The sequence below is a fragment of the Stomoxys calcitrans genome, chromosome 2, assembly GCF_963082655.1.
Source record: "Stomoxys calcitrans chromosome 2, idStoCalc2.1, whole genome shotgun sequence".
Lineage (NCBI taxonomy): Eukaryota > Metazoa > Arthropoda > Insecta > Diptera > Muscidae > Stomoxys > Stomoxys calcitrans.
The window spans coordinates 124,897,825-124,915,630 of NC_081553.1; the positions used below are offsets into that span (position 1 = coordinate 124,897,825).

General features: G+C 38.7%; 2 protein-coding genes across 2 annotated transcripts in view; one reads left to right on the forward strand and one right to left on the reverse strand.

The window, feature by feature from the left end:
- The window catches only part of LOC106083658 (uncharacterized protein DDB_G0285291), a 193,629-nt gene that overhangs the window by 90,251 nt on the left and 85,572 nt on the right, over positions 1 to 17,806 (forward strand). The gene's annotated exons all lie outside the window — the stretch shown is intronic.
- LOC106083638 (uncharacterized) lies at positions 11,626 to 12,355 on the reverse strand. Its single transcript, XM_013246785.2, has 2 exons — positions 12,341 to 12,355; positions 11,626 to 12,276 (listed from the first exon to the last, which is right to left on the reverse strand). The coding sequence occupies exons 1-2, from the start codon at positions 12,353 to 12,355 to the stop codon at positions 11,626 to 11,628; spliced, it is 666 nt and encodes a 221-aa protein (XP_013102239.2).

Here is a 17,806-nt window from a genome sequence, read left to right on the forward strand (position 1 = left end):
GCCATGTCCGTCCGTCTGTCTGTTAAAATCACGCTTTTTTGAAAATAGATATATTGAGCTGAAATTCTGCACAGATTCTTTCTTTGTCCATAAGCCAGGTTAAGTTCGAACATGGGCTATATCGAACTATAACTTGATATAGCCCCTGTATAGACCTATCCGCCGATTTAGGGTTTTAGGCCTATAAAAGCCACATTTATTATCAGATTTTGCTGAAATTTGGGACAGTGAGTAGTGTTAGGCCATACGACATTCTTCTCCGTTTTGCCCCATATCGGTCCAGACTTGGATATACTGCAATATGGACCGATCTATCGATTTAAGGTTTTGGGCCCATAAAATGCGCATTTATTGTCCGAAGTCGCCGAAATTTGGAACAGTCAGTAAGGCTAAGCCTTTCAACATACTTCTGCTATATGGGATAAATCGGTCCAGATTTGGATATAGCTGCCATATAGACCGATTTCTCGATTTAAGGTTTTGGGCCCATAAAACGCGCATTTATTGTCCGAAATCGCTGAAATTTGGAACAGTGAGTTGCGTTAGGCCCTTCGATATTTTTCTTCAATTTTTCTCAGATCGGTCTAGATTTGGATATAGCTGCCATCAGGGACGTATCTAGGATTTTATTACGGGGAGGGGGGGCACCCCAATTTTTCAAAATCGAAAATTTCCAAAATTCTTCTTTTACTGTGCAATAGGTACAGATAACTCAAACATTTTTTGAAAATTGTGGTCGCTACTTTTTGCAGAACTGGCCCAACGGCGGTGACATTTGGTTAAAAACTAACTATTTATTGTCCGATCCATATCTTTCAAAGCCTTCAAAATGTGTTTGCCTTTGCGAATATCTTAGTTATATGGTGATTGTTTTGGCAAATCAGCTTCAGAGTTTTGAAAAAATTTGTTCTTCATCGTTCATTAAAATTTGCTCTCAAACTAGTCACTTGGTTTTAAATTACTCTTTTTCCATAAAATTTTACGCAAATAAATTGAAAATTAGGCAACTGTTAATGTTAAATAATAAAAAAAATGATATCAAAAGACCTTGCATCAACCGTCAGTGTACAATAAAACTTGCTCTCATAGATACTCGTAAAATTCTGCCTACTAATTTTATTTTAACAATTTTAAAATAATATTAGTAGGCAGAATTCTTTCTTACTTAAGGTGGGTATTAAGTTCTTTTCATTGTTAAAAGATTTTTTTGGAAGAAAATCAATAATTCTTTAATAAAAATTTTTAAAAAATATTTCACTATGTCCATCTTCACGGTCAAACCCTACAGAACTAATAAATTTCTACTACAATCAACGCTGCTTGCTATTGACTGAAAGATTTCGATCCTAATTCACCATGAGCTCCAAATCAATACTATGTTGCGAATTAAGAAATTTCAAGGCAAAAACGAAATGGTTTGAAGTATTTATTTAAAAAGTAATCTGTATGATTTGGTCTTTAAAGAAAATGTCGTTAACCCATTAAATACGAATGGGTAAAAAATACCCAAGAATGGAGCTGTCTTAGAAAAATTCCAGCTCAAGCTAGGAAAAAGGTATCCTAATGAAATTTGGATTGGCGTAAAGTGGACAACTAAAACTAGGTAAAAACAATTTTTCTCGTGATATTAGCTTAGGTTTTGAGGGAAATTTTCTTGTCAAAAGACGGCAATTTTTTACATCCAAAAATATCAAATAAAATTTTTCTCTAAATTCTTAGGAGTGAGATTTCTGGAATCCATTTTATTGTCAGTTGCATTTGATGGTTTTTATATAAAAACAAGTAAAACGTGCTAAGTTCGGCCGGGCCGAATCTTATATACCCTCCACCATGGATCGCATTTGTCGAGTTCTTTTCCCGGCATCTCTTCTTAGGCAAAACAGAATATAAGAAAAGATTTGCTCTGCTATTAGAGCGATATCAAGATATGGTCCGGTTTGGACCACAATTAAATTATATGTTGGAGACCTGTGTAAAATGTCATCCAATTCCAATAAGAATTGCGCCCTTTGGGGGCTCAAGAAGTAAAATAGAGAGATCGATTTATATGGGAGCTGTATCGGGCTATAGACCGATTCAGACCATAATAAACACGCTTGTTGATGGTCATGAGAAGATCCGTCTCACAAAATTTCAGGCAAATCGGATAATAATTGCGACCTCTACAGGCTCAAGAAGTCAAGATCCCAGATCGGTTTATATGACAGCTATATCAGGTTTTGAACCGATTTGAACCATACTTGGCACAGTTGTTGGATATCATAACAAAACACGTCGTACCAAAATTCATTCAAATCGGATAAGAATTGCGCCCTCTAGAGGCTCAAGAATTCAAGACCCAAGATCGGTTTATATGACAGCTATATCAGGTTATAGAACGATTTGAACCATATTTGGCACAGTTGTTGGATATCATAACAAAATACGTCGTGCAAAATTTCATTCTATTCGGACAAGAATTGCGCACTCTAGAGGCTCAAGAAGGCAAGACCCAAGATCGGTTTATATGGCAGCTATATCAGGTTATGGACCGATTTGAACCATAACTGGCACAGTTGTTGGATATCATATCAAAACACGTCGTGCCGAAATTCATTCAAATCGAATAAGAATTACGCCCTCTAGAGGCTCAAGAAATCAAGACCCAAGATCGGTTTATATGACAGCTATATCAAAACATGAACCGATATGGCCCATTTACAATACCAACCGACCTACACTAATAAGTATTTGTGCAAAATTTCAAGCGGCTAGCTTTACTCCTTTGGAAGTTAGCGTGCTTTCGACAGACAGACGGACTGACATGGCTATATCGACATAAAATGTCACGACGATCAAGAATATATGTATACTTTATGGGGTCTCAGACGAATATTTCGAGTAGTTACAAACAGAATGACGAAATTAGTATCCCCCCCATCTTATGGTGGAGGGTATAAAAAAATAAATTTATGGCGATAAATCAGCAGGTGCTATTTTATGTCAATGTAATTAAATCTACCTTTCTTCGCTAAATGGATATAAAATATTTAAATATTATTGAACGGCGATATTAGCCTTTCAGACTACGGTGTTTCGGTCCAATAATGAAGTAAAATACATCGTGGATATGTTTAAAATTTGGTGCAAATAATGCTAGATTATGTAAACTATAATAGGCTTCTGAAGTAAATATTCTAACAAGAAAACGTGTAAAAAAAGGGTTAAGTCGGGAGCAGCCGGCTATATAAATAATACCATGCACCTGTCTGTGGAAAGCACGCATTAAAAGTCAATATCGGATGAAATATATGTCAAGGGAGTATATCTAATTCTGACCCGATTTTGGTGAAATTTAGCTTACGCATTGGGACGCAAAAAAAAACCCAGCTGATGCTAAATTTTGTAAAGATAGGATCAAAATTGTGGCTACTGAAGCCTTCAAAGGCCACATCGGATGAAAGATATAGGAGTTACATCTAAAATCGAACTTTCGAAGGAGTAAAGCTAGGCGCTTCAAATTTTGCATAAATACTTCCTATTAGTGTAGGTCAGTTGGGATTGTTAATGGCCCATATCTTTCCATGTTTTGATATATCTGCCTTTTGAACCCATCTTGGATCTTGACTTCTTGAGCCTCAGACGGCGCAATTCTTATCCGATTTTGCTGCAATATTGTATGAGGTATTTTGTCATGACTTACAAACAATTGTGTTAAGTATGTTCAAAATCGGTTCATAACCAGATGTAACTGTCATATAAACCGATCCGATTTGGCTAAAATTTTGTGTGAGGTGATTTATTATCATTTTTAACAACTGTACTAGGTATGGTCTAAATCGTTTCATAACCAGATGTACCGGCCATATAAACCGACTTCGGATCTTGACTTTTTGAGCCTCTAAAGGGCGCAATTCTTCCATCTCCTGATTTTACTTCTTGAGCCAATATAGGACGCAATTCTTTTAACTATCCTCTCTTTGCCTACAAATAGATGCGGGGCAAAGAACTTGTTTTACCTTTAATGAGATGCCGGACAAAGAACTTGACCAAAGCGATCCATGGTGGAGGGTATATAAGATTCTGCCCGGCTGAAATTAGCACGCTTTTGCATGTTCATAGTATTTTAATAAGTTTTCGTAATTTTCTGTGAATGTTCGTCTTTCTATGGAATAATGCTTTCTACTTCCCTTATTACAGATATTATTGTTTAAAAGTTTATGAAAAACTATTGCAACAGCGTTATTGCGATTTTTTTCTGTGAACAACACGTTTCAAAGACCAAACGAGAAAACTATTCATGCCATCAAAAATGTTATATACATTATGAGCTTATATTTGTAATTTTGATTCGCACATACCCTTCTAAATATCCTTAGAATATCCTTTAATTTGTTGATATACCACAAAATTGTTAGCTTGTGAAAATATAAGGTTTCAGAACTCCTATTATTTTAAACACAACTGGATATACTGGAGCTATATCTAAATATGAACCGATTTTCACCAAAACTCATTTGGCTTTAAGCTAAAAATGTGATATGTATGATCTGGACTTTATATCCTATAATATTATGTACTAGCCGAACCGGACCCGCTCCTCTGCGTCTTCTTTAACACTCTTATATCTTTTTAGGGTGGGACACTTTACACTGAATGCCGGTATCGAATTAATGGTATTGTAGCCTATGACGCTGAACGCGTTAGAATCCTGGCGAGAACATCGGACAAAGCGGTGTTTATCCCCTCTTAATGTTGGCGACATTTGAGAGGTACAATGCCATGCATGCTCATTTAAAAAATTTTCTTCAAAGAGGTGTCGCACTGCGGGACGCCGTTCGGACTCAGCTGTAAAAAAAGGTCCCTTATTATTAAGTTTAAACTTTAATCAGAAAGCACTCATTGATGTATGAGAATTCTCTCCTTCTCGGTTCCTGGTGTTAATGTTCTTCCTTAGGGTAATGTTCTGATTAGAGGAGGCATGGCACCTCAGACATTTTGACTCAAATACGGATATCAAAGTCATGCTGCATTTCCAAATCCCTTTAATTTGAGCCCCATATTGCAATGGCCGGCAAATATGAACCTTTTGGAGGGTGTTTTGGGGCTGGGTCGGCTACCGGCACTTTGTACTGAAAATTGATATCAAATTCGTTCTTTATTCCAAACGGAAATGCAGTTGAGTTCACACTTGGCTCCAAAATTGGATATCAAATTCGTTTTCTACTCTCAAATACCTTTCATTTGAGTCCCATATTGTCATAATGGATCAAATAACCTATTTGACGTATTTTTAGGAGGAAAAGCGCCATCTAGACTTGAACGCAAATTTTAATGTCATATTCATAGTCTGCTCCATAATACCTTTCATTTGAGTCCCATAAGCCATGGTCGGCTAATATGCCCATTTGGGGCCTGCCATTACTTGGACCTAATGTTTTTGCAATATTTGTAATATACTGTCTAATGCTATTCATTTGAGTCCATATTGACACGAACTTTGAATATATCTGTATGCCATATTCGAAATCTACTCCCAAATACCTTTCATTTGAGCCCCATATTGAAATGAACATCCAATATGTATGTTTGGGGGAGTTTAGGGTTGGGGCGTCCCGATGGGTACTTAGACTCAAACACACACATTCCTATTCTACTCTCCAATACCTTTCATTTGATACCTATATGGTCCCGATCGTTCCACTTTTGATTTTGGAATGTGTTTTTGGCATAAGGAGGAGGGTCCGTCCCATTTCCGATACCGAAAAATTATATAGCCTATGTTTCCCTCCAGACCACCCTACACAATATACGAACATTTCGAAAAAAAATCAGTTCTGACATTTTACAGTCTATACGGAACAAACAAACCGAGTCCCATATATCCGTGATTGGGTAATGTGCCTATTTTGGGCGTTTTTGTGGGGATGGGGTGACCCCCTATACTTCGACATGAATTTTTATGCCTGATTCGTTATCTACTCCCGCTTACTTTTCATTTGATACCCATATTGTTCTTATCGGTACACTTTTGATTTTGGGTAGTGTTTTTGGGGTAACGGTGGAGGGTCCTATCCCTTCCGTTATCACCAAATTATAAAGCCTATTCCTACTTCCTGACCATATTAGTTATCTACTCCTGAATACCTTTCATTTGAATCCCATATTGTTATGATTGTCAAATAAGCATATTTTAAGGGGTTTTGGTGCTGGGGCGGCCCCCCGGGTACTTGGACCCAACTTTTGTTATGAAATTCGTACTCTACTCTTGAATACCTCTCATTTGAATCCCATATTGTTCCGATCAGTCCACTTTTATTTTTGAGTAGTACTTTTGGGGTAAGGGGGAGGGTCCGCCCCCTCCCGATATCAACAAATTATGCAGCCTATGTTTACTTCCAGACCAATTTACAGAATCTATGAAAATTTCAAGGTAATCGGTTCAGCCGTTTTTGAGTCTGTTCGGAACAAACAAACAAACCGACAAACAAACACAAATTGAATTTTATATATATAAGATTTATATGATCGGAAGTAAATATTTAGATGTATTGCAAGCTGAATACAAATGTTTTATACCCCACCAACCTGGGTATAAAACATGATGATAGCATTAAAGCAAGTGCCACTATTATACATCCACGCGTAGAGTAGTTGGAGTGGCATCGGCAAAAATATTGATCCGTACTCTAACCTATTGTAGCACTGGCCCACGCACAAAAATTATAATTTTCTATATTTTTCACTCTTTGGGGTAAAGTGGAATAGCACAAATAAGCTGTCATATATGTCAAAACACACGCGATGTAATAGACAGCTGCAGTTTTTGATCTTTAGACCAACACCAAAGTAGCTTTGCCTATGGCAACACTTTAACACCTTAGTGCGCTACAAAAGAGATCAAACCTACGTCCCCACATAGTATCTGTAAATTGATCAATTAACAGAGCCGCAAATGATACAAAGTAAGATAATGTGGTAATTTCGACTACCCTGAAAGGCCTGTAAAATTAAATACTGAAAAATCATTAAGTGGTAATTAAAAGAAGAAGAAGAAAACACCTATGCTAAATACTCTTTTGTATGGTAAGCCTCAAGAGAGTTTTGGGATAGGCAAATATCTTCAACGGTTCACACATAATGGCATAACTGAAAACAATGCTATTAAATTCAATATTAATTGTGTGCAAGAGATTGCTGATAATTTTTATTTTATCACTACCGAGCAACTTGAGTATGCCAACAGCCGACTTAGGATGGGTTTGGTTTAACCCATACTAAGCCCGTTTTTTTTAAAGTTTGCAATTATCGAAAATCATTAACATCTAAGGCTAGGTTGGAAAGAGGCATAAATCTTTCGCAATATTAATTAAATTTAGCCAATAATAAGATTCTGTCTGCTGTAGGGAAAACACGCCTATTGTTATTAATTTGAACAGAGTAGCAAATTTGTGTGTTGTCTGGAGTTGAATTTAAAGATCAACAGGCGTATTCACAAAAAGTTATGGAGGCTTTATAAACTACTATTAGGAATTTGCACCAAAAACCGTATTCACAAACCCTTAATAGCTTATTAAGGGTTTAAAAAAGCTTTGTTTAGTGAGCATAAGTTAATGTAGGCTCTGACCTTCTTTAACCAAATAATAACCTCACTTATTGTAATTTCTGCATGCACTCGCAAAATAGTAATATTATCTATCAAAATATTTCTATTGAAAACACAGCCAGAATTTTTACAAGACTTTGGAAAATGTTCTCCTAACGATATGTAGATAAATGTAGTTTGTACTACTATATTAATGACAGGTATACGAAAGAATTTGGAGCGGACTCGTTTTGAAACATGGCCATGAAAGTCCTGTATAGCCATGAAAGTCCTGTATAAGCATTTTATATTTGGTGTCTCCCATTTATTTGTACGGTGTGGATCAGCTGATGGCAAATCTATTGCACCCACCCACCACCGTAGGATTGCAACACATCGAAATATCAACTTCCGACCCTACAAAGTATATATATTTTGGATCGATGTAAAATTCTAAGACAATTTAACGATGTCCGTCTGTCTGTTGTAATTAATCTAGAGCCTTCAAAAATTGACATATTGAGGTGAAATTTGTCACAGGTACGTCTTTTGATGCACGCTGGCTAAGTTCTTGAACGGGCCAAATCGGACCATATTTGGATATAGCTGCTATATAGACCGATTTTCCGATAAAGGGTCTAATGCCCATAAAAACTTTATTTTTCATCCGATTTTGCCGAAATTTGAAACAGTGAGTAGTTTAAGCCTTCCCGACAACTGACCCAAATATAGTTCAGATCGAACTATATTTAGATATAGCTACCATATAGACCGATCTCCCGATAAAGGGCATAAAGGCTTTATTTACTACCCCATTTCGCAGAAATTTGCAACAGTTGGTTATTTTATTTATTTATGGTTCAGATCGGACTATATTTAGATATAGCTGCTATTTACACCAATCTTCCGAAAGGGGTCTGAAGGCCATAAAAGCTTTTAAGAGTAGTGCGCAGTTTTAAGCCTCCCAACATCCGACCCAATATGGTACAGATCGGACTATATTAAGATATAGCTGTCATATAGACCGATCTGCCGATAATGGGTCTGAAACCCAGAAAAGCTTTATTTTTTAACCGATTTTGCAAAAATTTTAAACAGTGAGTTATTTTTAGCCTCCTGATACCCGACCTAAATATGGTGATACGTCTTTTTGATGCACGCTGGTTAAGTTATTGAACGGGCCAAATCGGACCATTTTTGGATATAGCTGCTATATAGACCGATTTTCCGATAAAGGGTCTAATGCACATAAAAACTTTATTTTTATCCGATTTTGCTAAAAATTCAAGGCTTCACGACAACTTACCCAAATATGGTTCAGATCGGACTATATTTAGATATAGCTGTCATATAAACCTATCTGCCGATAAGGTGTCTGAAGCCAATAAATGCTTTATTTATTACCCGATTTCACTGAAATTTGAAACAGAGAGTAGGTTAGTATCTCAATATCGGACCTAAATATGGTTCTGATCGGACTATATTTAGATGTAGCTGTCATATAGACCGATCTGCCGATAAGGGGATTGAAGCCCATAAAGGCTTTACTTATTAACCGATTTCGCTGAAATTTGAAACAGTGAGTAGGTTAAGACCTCCCAACATCCGATCTTAATCTGGTTCAGATCGGTTAATAATTGTATATATCTGCCAAAAAGACCAATATTTTGTTCTACACAATTGAATAGTGATATATAGATTGGACCACTCAATGTCCGTGCCGATTTTTGGGTGCTTAAGTTATCCAATTTACACCGGATTGTGACGAAATGGGGTTTATTATATACCCGAGGTGGGGGGTATCCAAATTTTGGCCCGGCCGAACTTAATACCTTTTTACTTGTTTATGTTTATGTTTAAAATGCCAACTGCTTGTGATAAGAACAATACATTTGTTCTTAGGTTAGTTAGATGTTTCATGCCTGTTATTGTGTCCCCACCTAAGTAAGTCTCATCATATACCCCACATGGTCTACACATGCTATCACTTGCGGTACCGACTTTGCATAAGTGATCTCGTAGTCCTATGTGTCTTGTTATTATAGCAAAAGATGTACTGAGCTCCTTCTTACTTCCTTTCAGTAAAAGCCTCGTCCTCTCACGATCCGGTTCACCCCATAAGATTTTCGCCATTCTACTGATTGTTTCGATGTTCGTCGCCCACGCCCTTAAGTCGAACTGCTTCGACCCGAAAGGCTTCGGGTAAACCAAGTTTATTGATGGCAGTCCTCTGGCCTTCACCACCAAATCAGCTGCCCTTTTATTCCCCCTTACTCCGTTATGGCCTGGCACCCAAACAATGTGGATTGTGCCATCGTTAATCTCCTTCTTACACTGCCAGGCGTTAAACTCCTTCTTACACTGCAATACTGTTCGTGACCTTACCGTCCTGGTTGTTGTTGCCCTTATGGCCAGTTTACTGTCCGTAAAAATGTTCATACTCGATGTACTTGCGTTAGCACCACACCACCTCACACATTCAGTGATCGCCCGGATCTTCACCTGCAGGACCGTATAATGGTCAGACAGTTTAAAATAGATGTCAGTCCCTGGGTTCTCAATGTAGACCCCAGCCCCACTCTCTCCTCTAGCTTTGATCCATCCGTGTAACATGATCTTCCAGACGGCAGTACTAGGGTTCCGTCAGTCCAAGACTGTGCCGCTGGAAGCAGTTTCTCGCACTCGACCTCAAGTGTCGTCTCAGGTACCCGATCGGAAACCTCTTCCATTCCTTTCAGGTTTCCTATCGCCGCCTCTACTATACAGCGACGGCATGAGCTGCTCCCATCCTCAATCCATTCTCATATCGCCTTAAGTCTAATAGCCGCAGTGGCTGCCTCACACTTAATCTGTATGTCAGTGGGTCGGATATCTATTATGGTCTCCATTGCTCTATTAGGTGTGGTCCTCATCGCTCCGCATATGCCAAGACAACATGTTCTCTGAATCTGTTGTATATTTCGAGCCTACGGCGCGTCTATATAATAGCCAAAATCTGTGAGCCTTCTCGGTACGCTCCTGAATGTGACACTTCCAATTCAGTTCCCTGTCCAAGATCACATCTAAGTATTTGACCTTGTCAGATATCGAAATCGTTTTATTGAGGTAACGTGGTGCTGTAAATTGGCCCACCTTCGTCTTATTCGTGAACAGGCATATTTCAGTATTCTCTGGGTTAACATTGAGACCTCTTGGTCTAGCCCAGTCATATGCCATATACAAGACTCTTTCGACCCCTCTGCATAGCTCGTTCGGATCCTTACCCCTTAGAAGTATTATAAGGGGTAAGGGTCCGAAGGAAGTCGTTTGAAGGCAATCAATGTAGTATACGCAAACTGGGACGACCAAAACTCCGATGGAAGTATTAACTAGTGTAAAACGTCTCGAAACTTGGTGTCGAGGCGCTTGGAAATCTATTCTTAGTTCGGCTAATGGGACAAATGTTCTGCCATAGCCAACTAAAGTATGTAGCTTTAAGTTGTGTGCTTTGGAACAAGTGCTATTCAAATAGGATTGGATCGGCCTAGTTGTAATTTCTTCTTTTGCTGGTTGCTTAGAGCGGTATTAATTTTAAAATTATTCCGTGGTCAAATTAATTCCCAATTCGTAACTGGGGAGTTAGATTTTTGTATTGCATTTGCATTACATACCATTTAGACTGCCCTTAGTGTGGTCTAACTAAGAATTAAACAATTCACTTCAGTCTTTATGTGATGTCTATAACTAACTGTATACTAGCATATCCTTCACCGAACATAGATTCAATATGTACATGTAATAAAGGATTCCATCCTTTGTCGAACGAACGAACTTTCAATCTAGTAATGAGGTAGATAAAGTCTTTGACAATTGCAATGTTGTAGTTGTTAATTCATTCTACCAAAGAGCACCACATTTTAACCAAGAACTTATAAATATGCAACACTGCATTTTTTAGTAACAAAATATATTAAAACATATCTTTTAACAAATATAATGATGCAAATGACTAATCAATCTAGTTAAGTGTTTTCTATGCCTACGATGAAAAATTCTTACTCCTTATTCAGCATACGGTTCATTTATTGCTTCTTTGCGGGTGGTAGATACAAAGGACCAGCAACGGCGGTATTGCCTGCATCAGGTCCATTAGCAGCATCCAAGTGGGCACTAGAATCTTCTTGCTTCGATCCATCCAAGCTACCAATAACTGAAGAAATTGGAGCAACACCCTCATCCGAGACAATGGAAGATCCACCCAAGCGATCATACTGAGCTTGAATATTCCTTTGGGCATGTTTTGCTTCTTCATTAGTTTTATATTTAATGAAGAATACCTCGGGTTTAGTGGTAGTGGTTGCAGGCTCCACAACATGAGCATCAATCTCAGCCCGATCAGATTTCTTGGTTAAAACATAGATAACAGTTTTGTCCTCATTGACTGCAGGTATGACACGGATTTTAGCCTTATGCTGCCTGGCAGAAGATGACTTGATAAAGACGACATTGAAGTTCTTGCGTGGTGCACCAACGACGATGTCTCTTTGTTCGATTTCTGTGTCCTCATCCTCAGGAGCTGAATGGATAAAGAAGCGTTTTGTAATCACTGGTTGCTGATTATGAAAGTCGGCAGAGGTAGCGCCACCAGTAGCTTGCATGCTAAAGCCATTTGCTGGAGAGGGATAGTTGTAGCCTTGAGGAGCAGCAAATGTGAGGCCAACAAAACACAAGACCTAAGACAAAAGGAATGTGGGTAATATGTGATTATAAAGCCTTTAGCAACAAAGCTTAACCTACCAATAAGCCAAGCATTTCTTTAATTTTGTTAAGCAGACGAAATGAAAGAAAAAAAACTAATTTAAGTACTATTCAATGAACGTTTGAATTTGGAATATATTCAAATTGGTTAATAGTTTCAGTATTTATAGTTGCTCTAGTTAGTAACTAAACAATTGTTTAATTAATGAACTTTTATACCCTCCAAAAAATTCCAATCATTAGTGTTAAGTGTTTGTCGGTCAACTATGTACGTTTTTTTCTGTTTATTTCTTTAAGATTGTCATTACTTGTAGGTCTTGAAAGAGCCTTAAGTGATTCGTGATCTTTGCTTATTAAGCTACTTAACATGAGGTGTGAATAAGAAGGGCGGTACTCCCCCAAATCTAGCAATCTGTTTTAAATTACAAAGCATTAGTTTTTTGCCAACTGCCAGTATGTATTAACTGCTATTGTGCATCAAATCATTCTGAATTTCTTATCATTTGATTTCATACACACATACTTTCGGCAGAGCTGTATCCCATGAAACAATCATGAGTGGGTTCCAAAGCATTCTTGAAAAATAATATAGGAAAATGCAACTGAATTTTATGTTAAATGTTATGTGCCATTACGTAAACCCGAAGAGATCCGGAGGATGGACATACCATCTTTGAAATGCAGGATATATGTGGTCAGTATGGCGACCCTCAAGGCCTTAAATTCGAGTACGGTGAGGTTGAAGTGCGTGGCGGAATGTTTGGGGTCCTTGAACGGTGTTCTGGGAAATGAAAGAGCAGACGTGTATGCCAGGAAGGGCTTCTCCATGGCAAGCAGACCCCGGAATCTGTGGATGGATGTCGAATTGCCAAAACACTCCAGCATGCTGCCAGCAATACTTCGTCCCCTTTCGGTCTGAAAGAGGGCGATTGTATTGCTGGCCCTTGATCACAGTGCGATAACAGAAGTCATAACATGGCACTATACGATAGGCCACATAGCCGCACGCATGGGAGTCCGGCACAACGACTACTAGGGGCGCTCCCTTGATGAGAATGAGTGGAAGACGATCGAACATCTTCTCTGCTCATGCCAAGTTAACAGGAGCAAAGGATTTCCATTCTAGGGAGGAGGTTTTTCGACAATCTCTGCGAACTTGCAGACGTGCAGACTCTGGGGAGTCCCCTATAATTCGTGGATAAGACGGAGTTTTACAAAAGTGGACGCAGAAAATCCTGAACACGCTCTGATGCATGCGTAGAGTAGTGGTGCACAAAAAGAAAATGAGATTGTATGAGTGAATTACTTTCCACAAATACTTATTATTCTCTCGACCAATGGGAATTAATATATCGAACACAAAAATTAAGTTTTTTATACCCACCACCGAAAGATGGGGATATATTAATTTTGTCATTCTGTTTGCAACACAACGAAATGTCCATTTCCGACCCTATAAAGTATATATATTCTTGATCGGCGTAAAAATCTAAGACGATCTAGACATGTCCGTCTATCCGTTGAAATTACGCTACAGTTTTTAAAAATAGAGAGAATGAACAGATTCTTTTTTTGTCCATAAGCAGGTTAAGTTCGAAGATGAGCTATATCGGACTATATCCTGAAATAGCACCCATATAGACCGATCCGCCGATTTTGGGTTTTAGGCCCATAAAAGCCACATTTATTATCCGATTTTGCTGAAATTTGGTACAGTGACTTGTGTTAGGCCCCTAAATATCTTTTTACAATTTGGCTCAAATAGGTAAAGATTTGGATATAGCTGCCATAGAGAACGATCCACCGACTTAGGGTCGTAGGCCCATAAATCCATATTTATTATCCGATTTTGCTGAAATTTAGAACAATGAGTTGTGTTATGTCCTTCAACATTTTTCTTTAATTTGGCCCAGATCGGTTCAGATTTGGATATAGCTGCCATATAGAGCGATCTCTCCATTTAAGGCTTTGGGCCTATAAAAGGCGCACTTATTGTCCGATATCGCCGAAATTTGCGACAGTGAGTTGTCTTAGGAAGTTCGACATCCTTCTTTAATTTGGCTCAGATCGGTCCAGATTTGAATATAGCTGCTATATAGACCGATCTCTCGATTTAAGGCTTTCGGCACATAAAAGGCGTAATTGTTGTCCGCTGTCGCCAAAATTTGTGACAATAGGTTAAATTAAGCCCCTCAACATATTTTTGCAATATGGCACAGATCGGTCGAGATTTGGATATAGCTACCATATAGACCGATCTTTCGATTTAAGGTTTTGATCCCATAAAAGACGCATTTATTGTCCGATTTCGCCGAAATTTGGGACAGTGAGTTGTGTTAGGAAGTTCGAAATCCTTCTTCAATTTGGCTGAGATCGATCCAGATTTGAATAAAGCTGCCATATAGACCGATCTCTCGATTTAAGGTTTTGGGCCCATAAAAGGCGCATTTATTGCCCGATGTCGTCAAAATTTGGGAAAGTGAGTTAAGTTAACCCCCTCGACATACTTTTGCAATACGGCACAGATCGGTCCTGATTTGGATATAGCTGCCATATAGACCGATCTCTCCATTTAAGGCTTTGGGCCTATAAAAGGCGCATTTATTGTCCGATTTCGCCGAAATTTGGGACAGTGAGTTGTCTTAGGAAGTTCGACATATATGGTCCAAATCGGAACATATTTCGATATAGCTGCTATGGGTCATAAGGTATGCATTTTTCCCCGGATTTTGACCCGAGGTGGTCGGTATCCAATGTTCGGCGCGGCCGAACATAACGCCTTTTTACTTGTTTTGAAGAAAACATAATATAGAAATAAATAATTTGCTTTTCCTTTCTTTCCGTTCATTGATTCTAAATAAAAACAACAAGAACAACAATCTTGTATACCTTCCACCATGGATCGCATTTGTCGAGTTCGTTTCCCGTTATCTTTTTAAGTCAAACAAAGAATAATGGATAAGAATTGTTATGCTGTTAGAGCTTTATCAAGTTTGAGTCCGATTCGGACCATAAAGGAATTGAATGTTGAAGACCATAGTAGAAAAAATTGTGCAATATTTAAGTCCATTCGGATGGGAATTGCGCCATGTAGGGGCTCAAGAAGCAATCTCGGGAGATCGGTTTGTATGTCATCTATATCAGGTTATGTACCGAACTAAACCATACTTCGCACAGTTGTTGGAAGTCATCCCAAAATGCCTCATGTGAAATTTCAGCCAAATCGGATGAGAATTGCACCCTCTAGTGGCTTACTGTACTATTTAAACCAAACACAGTTGTTGAAAGTCATACCAAAATATCTCATACCAAATTTCAGTCAAATCGGATGAGAATTGCGCCCTCGAGTGGCTCAAGAAGTCAAGATCCAAGATCAGGCTACATAGCAGCTATATCAGGTTGTGTACCGATTTCAACCATACTAAGCACAGTTATTGGAAGTCGTAACAAAACACTTCATGTTTAATTTCAGCTGAATCGGATAAGTATTGCGCCTTCTAGTGGCTCAAGAAATCAAATTCCCCGATCGGTTTATATGACAGTTATATTAAAACTCGGACCGATATGGCTTATTTATAAACCCAACCGACCTACACTAATAAGAAGTATTTGTACAAAATTTCAAGCGCCTAGCTTTACTCCTTCGAAAGTAAGCGTGCTTTCGGCAGACGGACGGACGGACGGACATGGCTATGTCATAACGATCAAGAATATGTATACTTTATGAGGTGTAAGACGAATATTTCGAGGTGTTACAAACGGAACGGCAAAATTAGTATACCCCCATCCAATCGTTGTGGGTATAAAAACGAATACACCCATGCGCATATTCATCGTTACTGTCTCAACAACGACAGTAGCCAATAGAATAAGAATACATGGAATTGAACATCAAAGTTAGCATAAAGGAAATTTATATCAGCGATGCCCAAAATGCAAATGTTACCGGATGTGTGAAATACTCTCTGTAAGTTTTTTACATACACACCATCGATGGGGGCATACTAATCATTCCGTTTGTGACACATCGAAATATTCGTCTAAGACCCCATAATGTATATATATTTTCTTGATCGTCTCGACGTTCTGATTCGAAGTAGCCATGGCCGTCTGTCGGTCCGTCAGTCAAAATCACGATAGGGGTCGACCGCGTAAAGTTAGCCGTTTGAAATTTTGCACCGATACTTAATATTGATGTAGGTTGTTGGGGATTACAAATGGGCCATATCGGTTCAGATTTAGACAAATCGGGAAATCGATTTGACTTCTTGAGGCCCTGGAAGGCACAATTTTCATCGGATTTGGCTAAAATTTAGCACGTTGTGTTCTGTTATGACTTCCAACAGCTGTGCCAAGTACGGTGTATAACCTGATATAGCCTCATATAAACCGATGTCACGATTTGGTTTTTTGAGCACCTGGAAACCGCATTTTTTGTCCGATTTGGCTGAAATGTTGCACATAGTTCTGTTATGACTTCCAATAACTGTGCCAAGTATGGTCTTAATCAGTCTATAACCTGATATAACTCCCATATAAACCGATCTCCCGATTTGACTTCTTAAGCCTTTACAAGCCGCAATTTTTATCTGATTTGGCTTAAATTTAGCATGTAGTGGTTTTTTAATACTTCCAACAATTGTGCCAAGTATGGTCTAAATCGGTCTATAACCTGATATAGCTTTTAAATAAACCGATCTCCCGGTATGACTTCTTAATCCGATTTGGTATAATTGGCTGTAGTTGTTGTAGAAGTGTGTTGTGTTGTATCTTTCGTCTGCTTGATTCAGTTGAATAACCATATCCAGGAACTATGCGACTAAGATGGGGAGCGTCCAAACGGATATGGGTCTGAGACGATTGGGTCTAGCTGGGCAGTTACACGAGAGACGTGTGTCATGTGGTCCCTGGTTTGCTGGAGAAGATAAATTTCTTCAAATGCAATAGGACGCGGTCATTCTCCATCGACCCTATTCACCCGATATCTATTCACCCCATCTTCTACCGTATCTGCATGAATGTTGCCTAGACCCGTTTGATATGCCTATTGAACTAGAGGTTCCCTCTTATAGCGCTGAACCTCATGCTCTAGATCATGTAGATTCCCCTTAAGGCTTCTGGGCGGTGGATACCTTTCCACAAAATAATGGTTTGGATGTTAAACAGTGACGAATATATCAACCTTCCTTGTGGAACTCCCTGTTTCAATCTACGGTGTTTCGATATCTAATCCCTAAATTCCATGAATGACTTGCGACCACATAGATAATTCGCGACCAATTATTTCAGGCCTGTCGACATTATCAAACAATTTGACGTGGCTGAACCTGTCGAATGCCTTCGATAGGTACAATGCCACAACGACCGTCTTTCCTTCTTGCCCTTTCTAATTTGAAGTTCATTTTCCTGTCCAGCAAAACATCCAGGTATTTGGCGCTTTCATTAAATGGAACCTTATCTCCTACCAAGAAGACAGGTGCCACAGTGGTTAACTTGTGTCTCCTG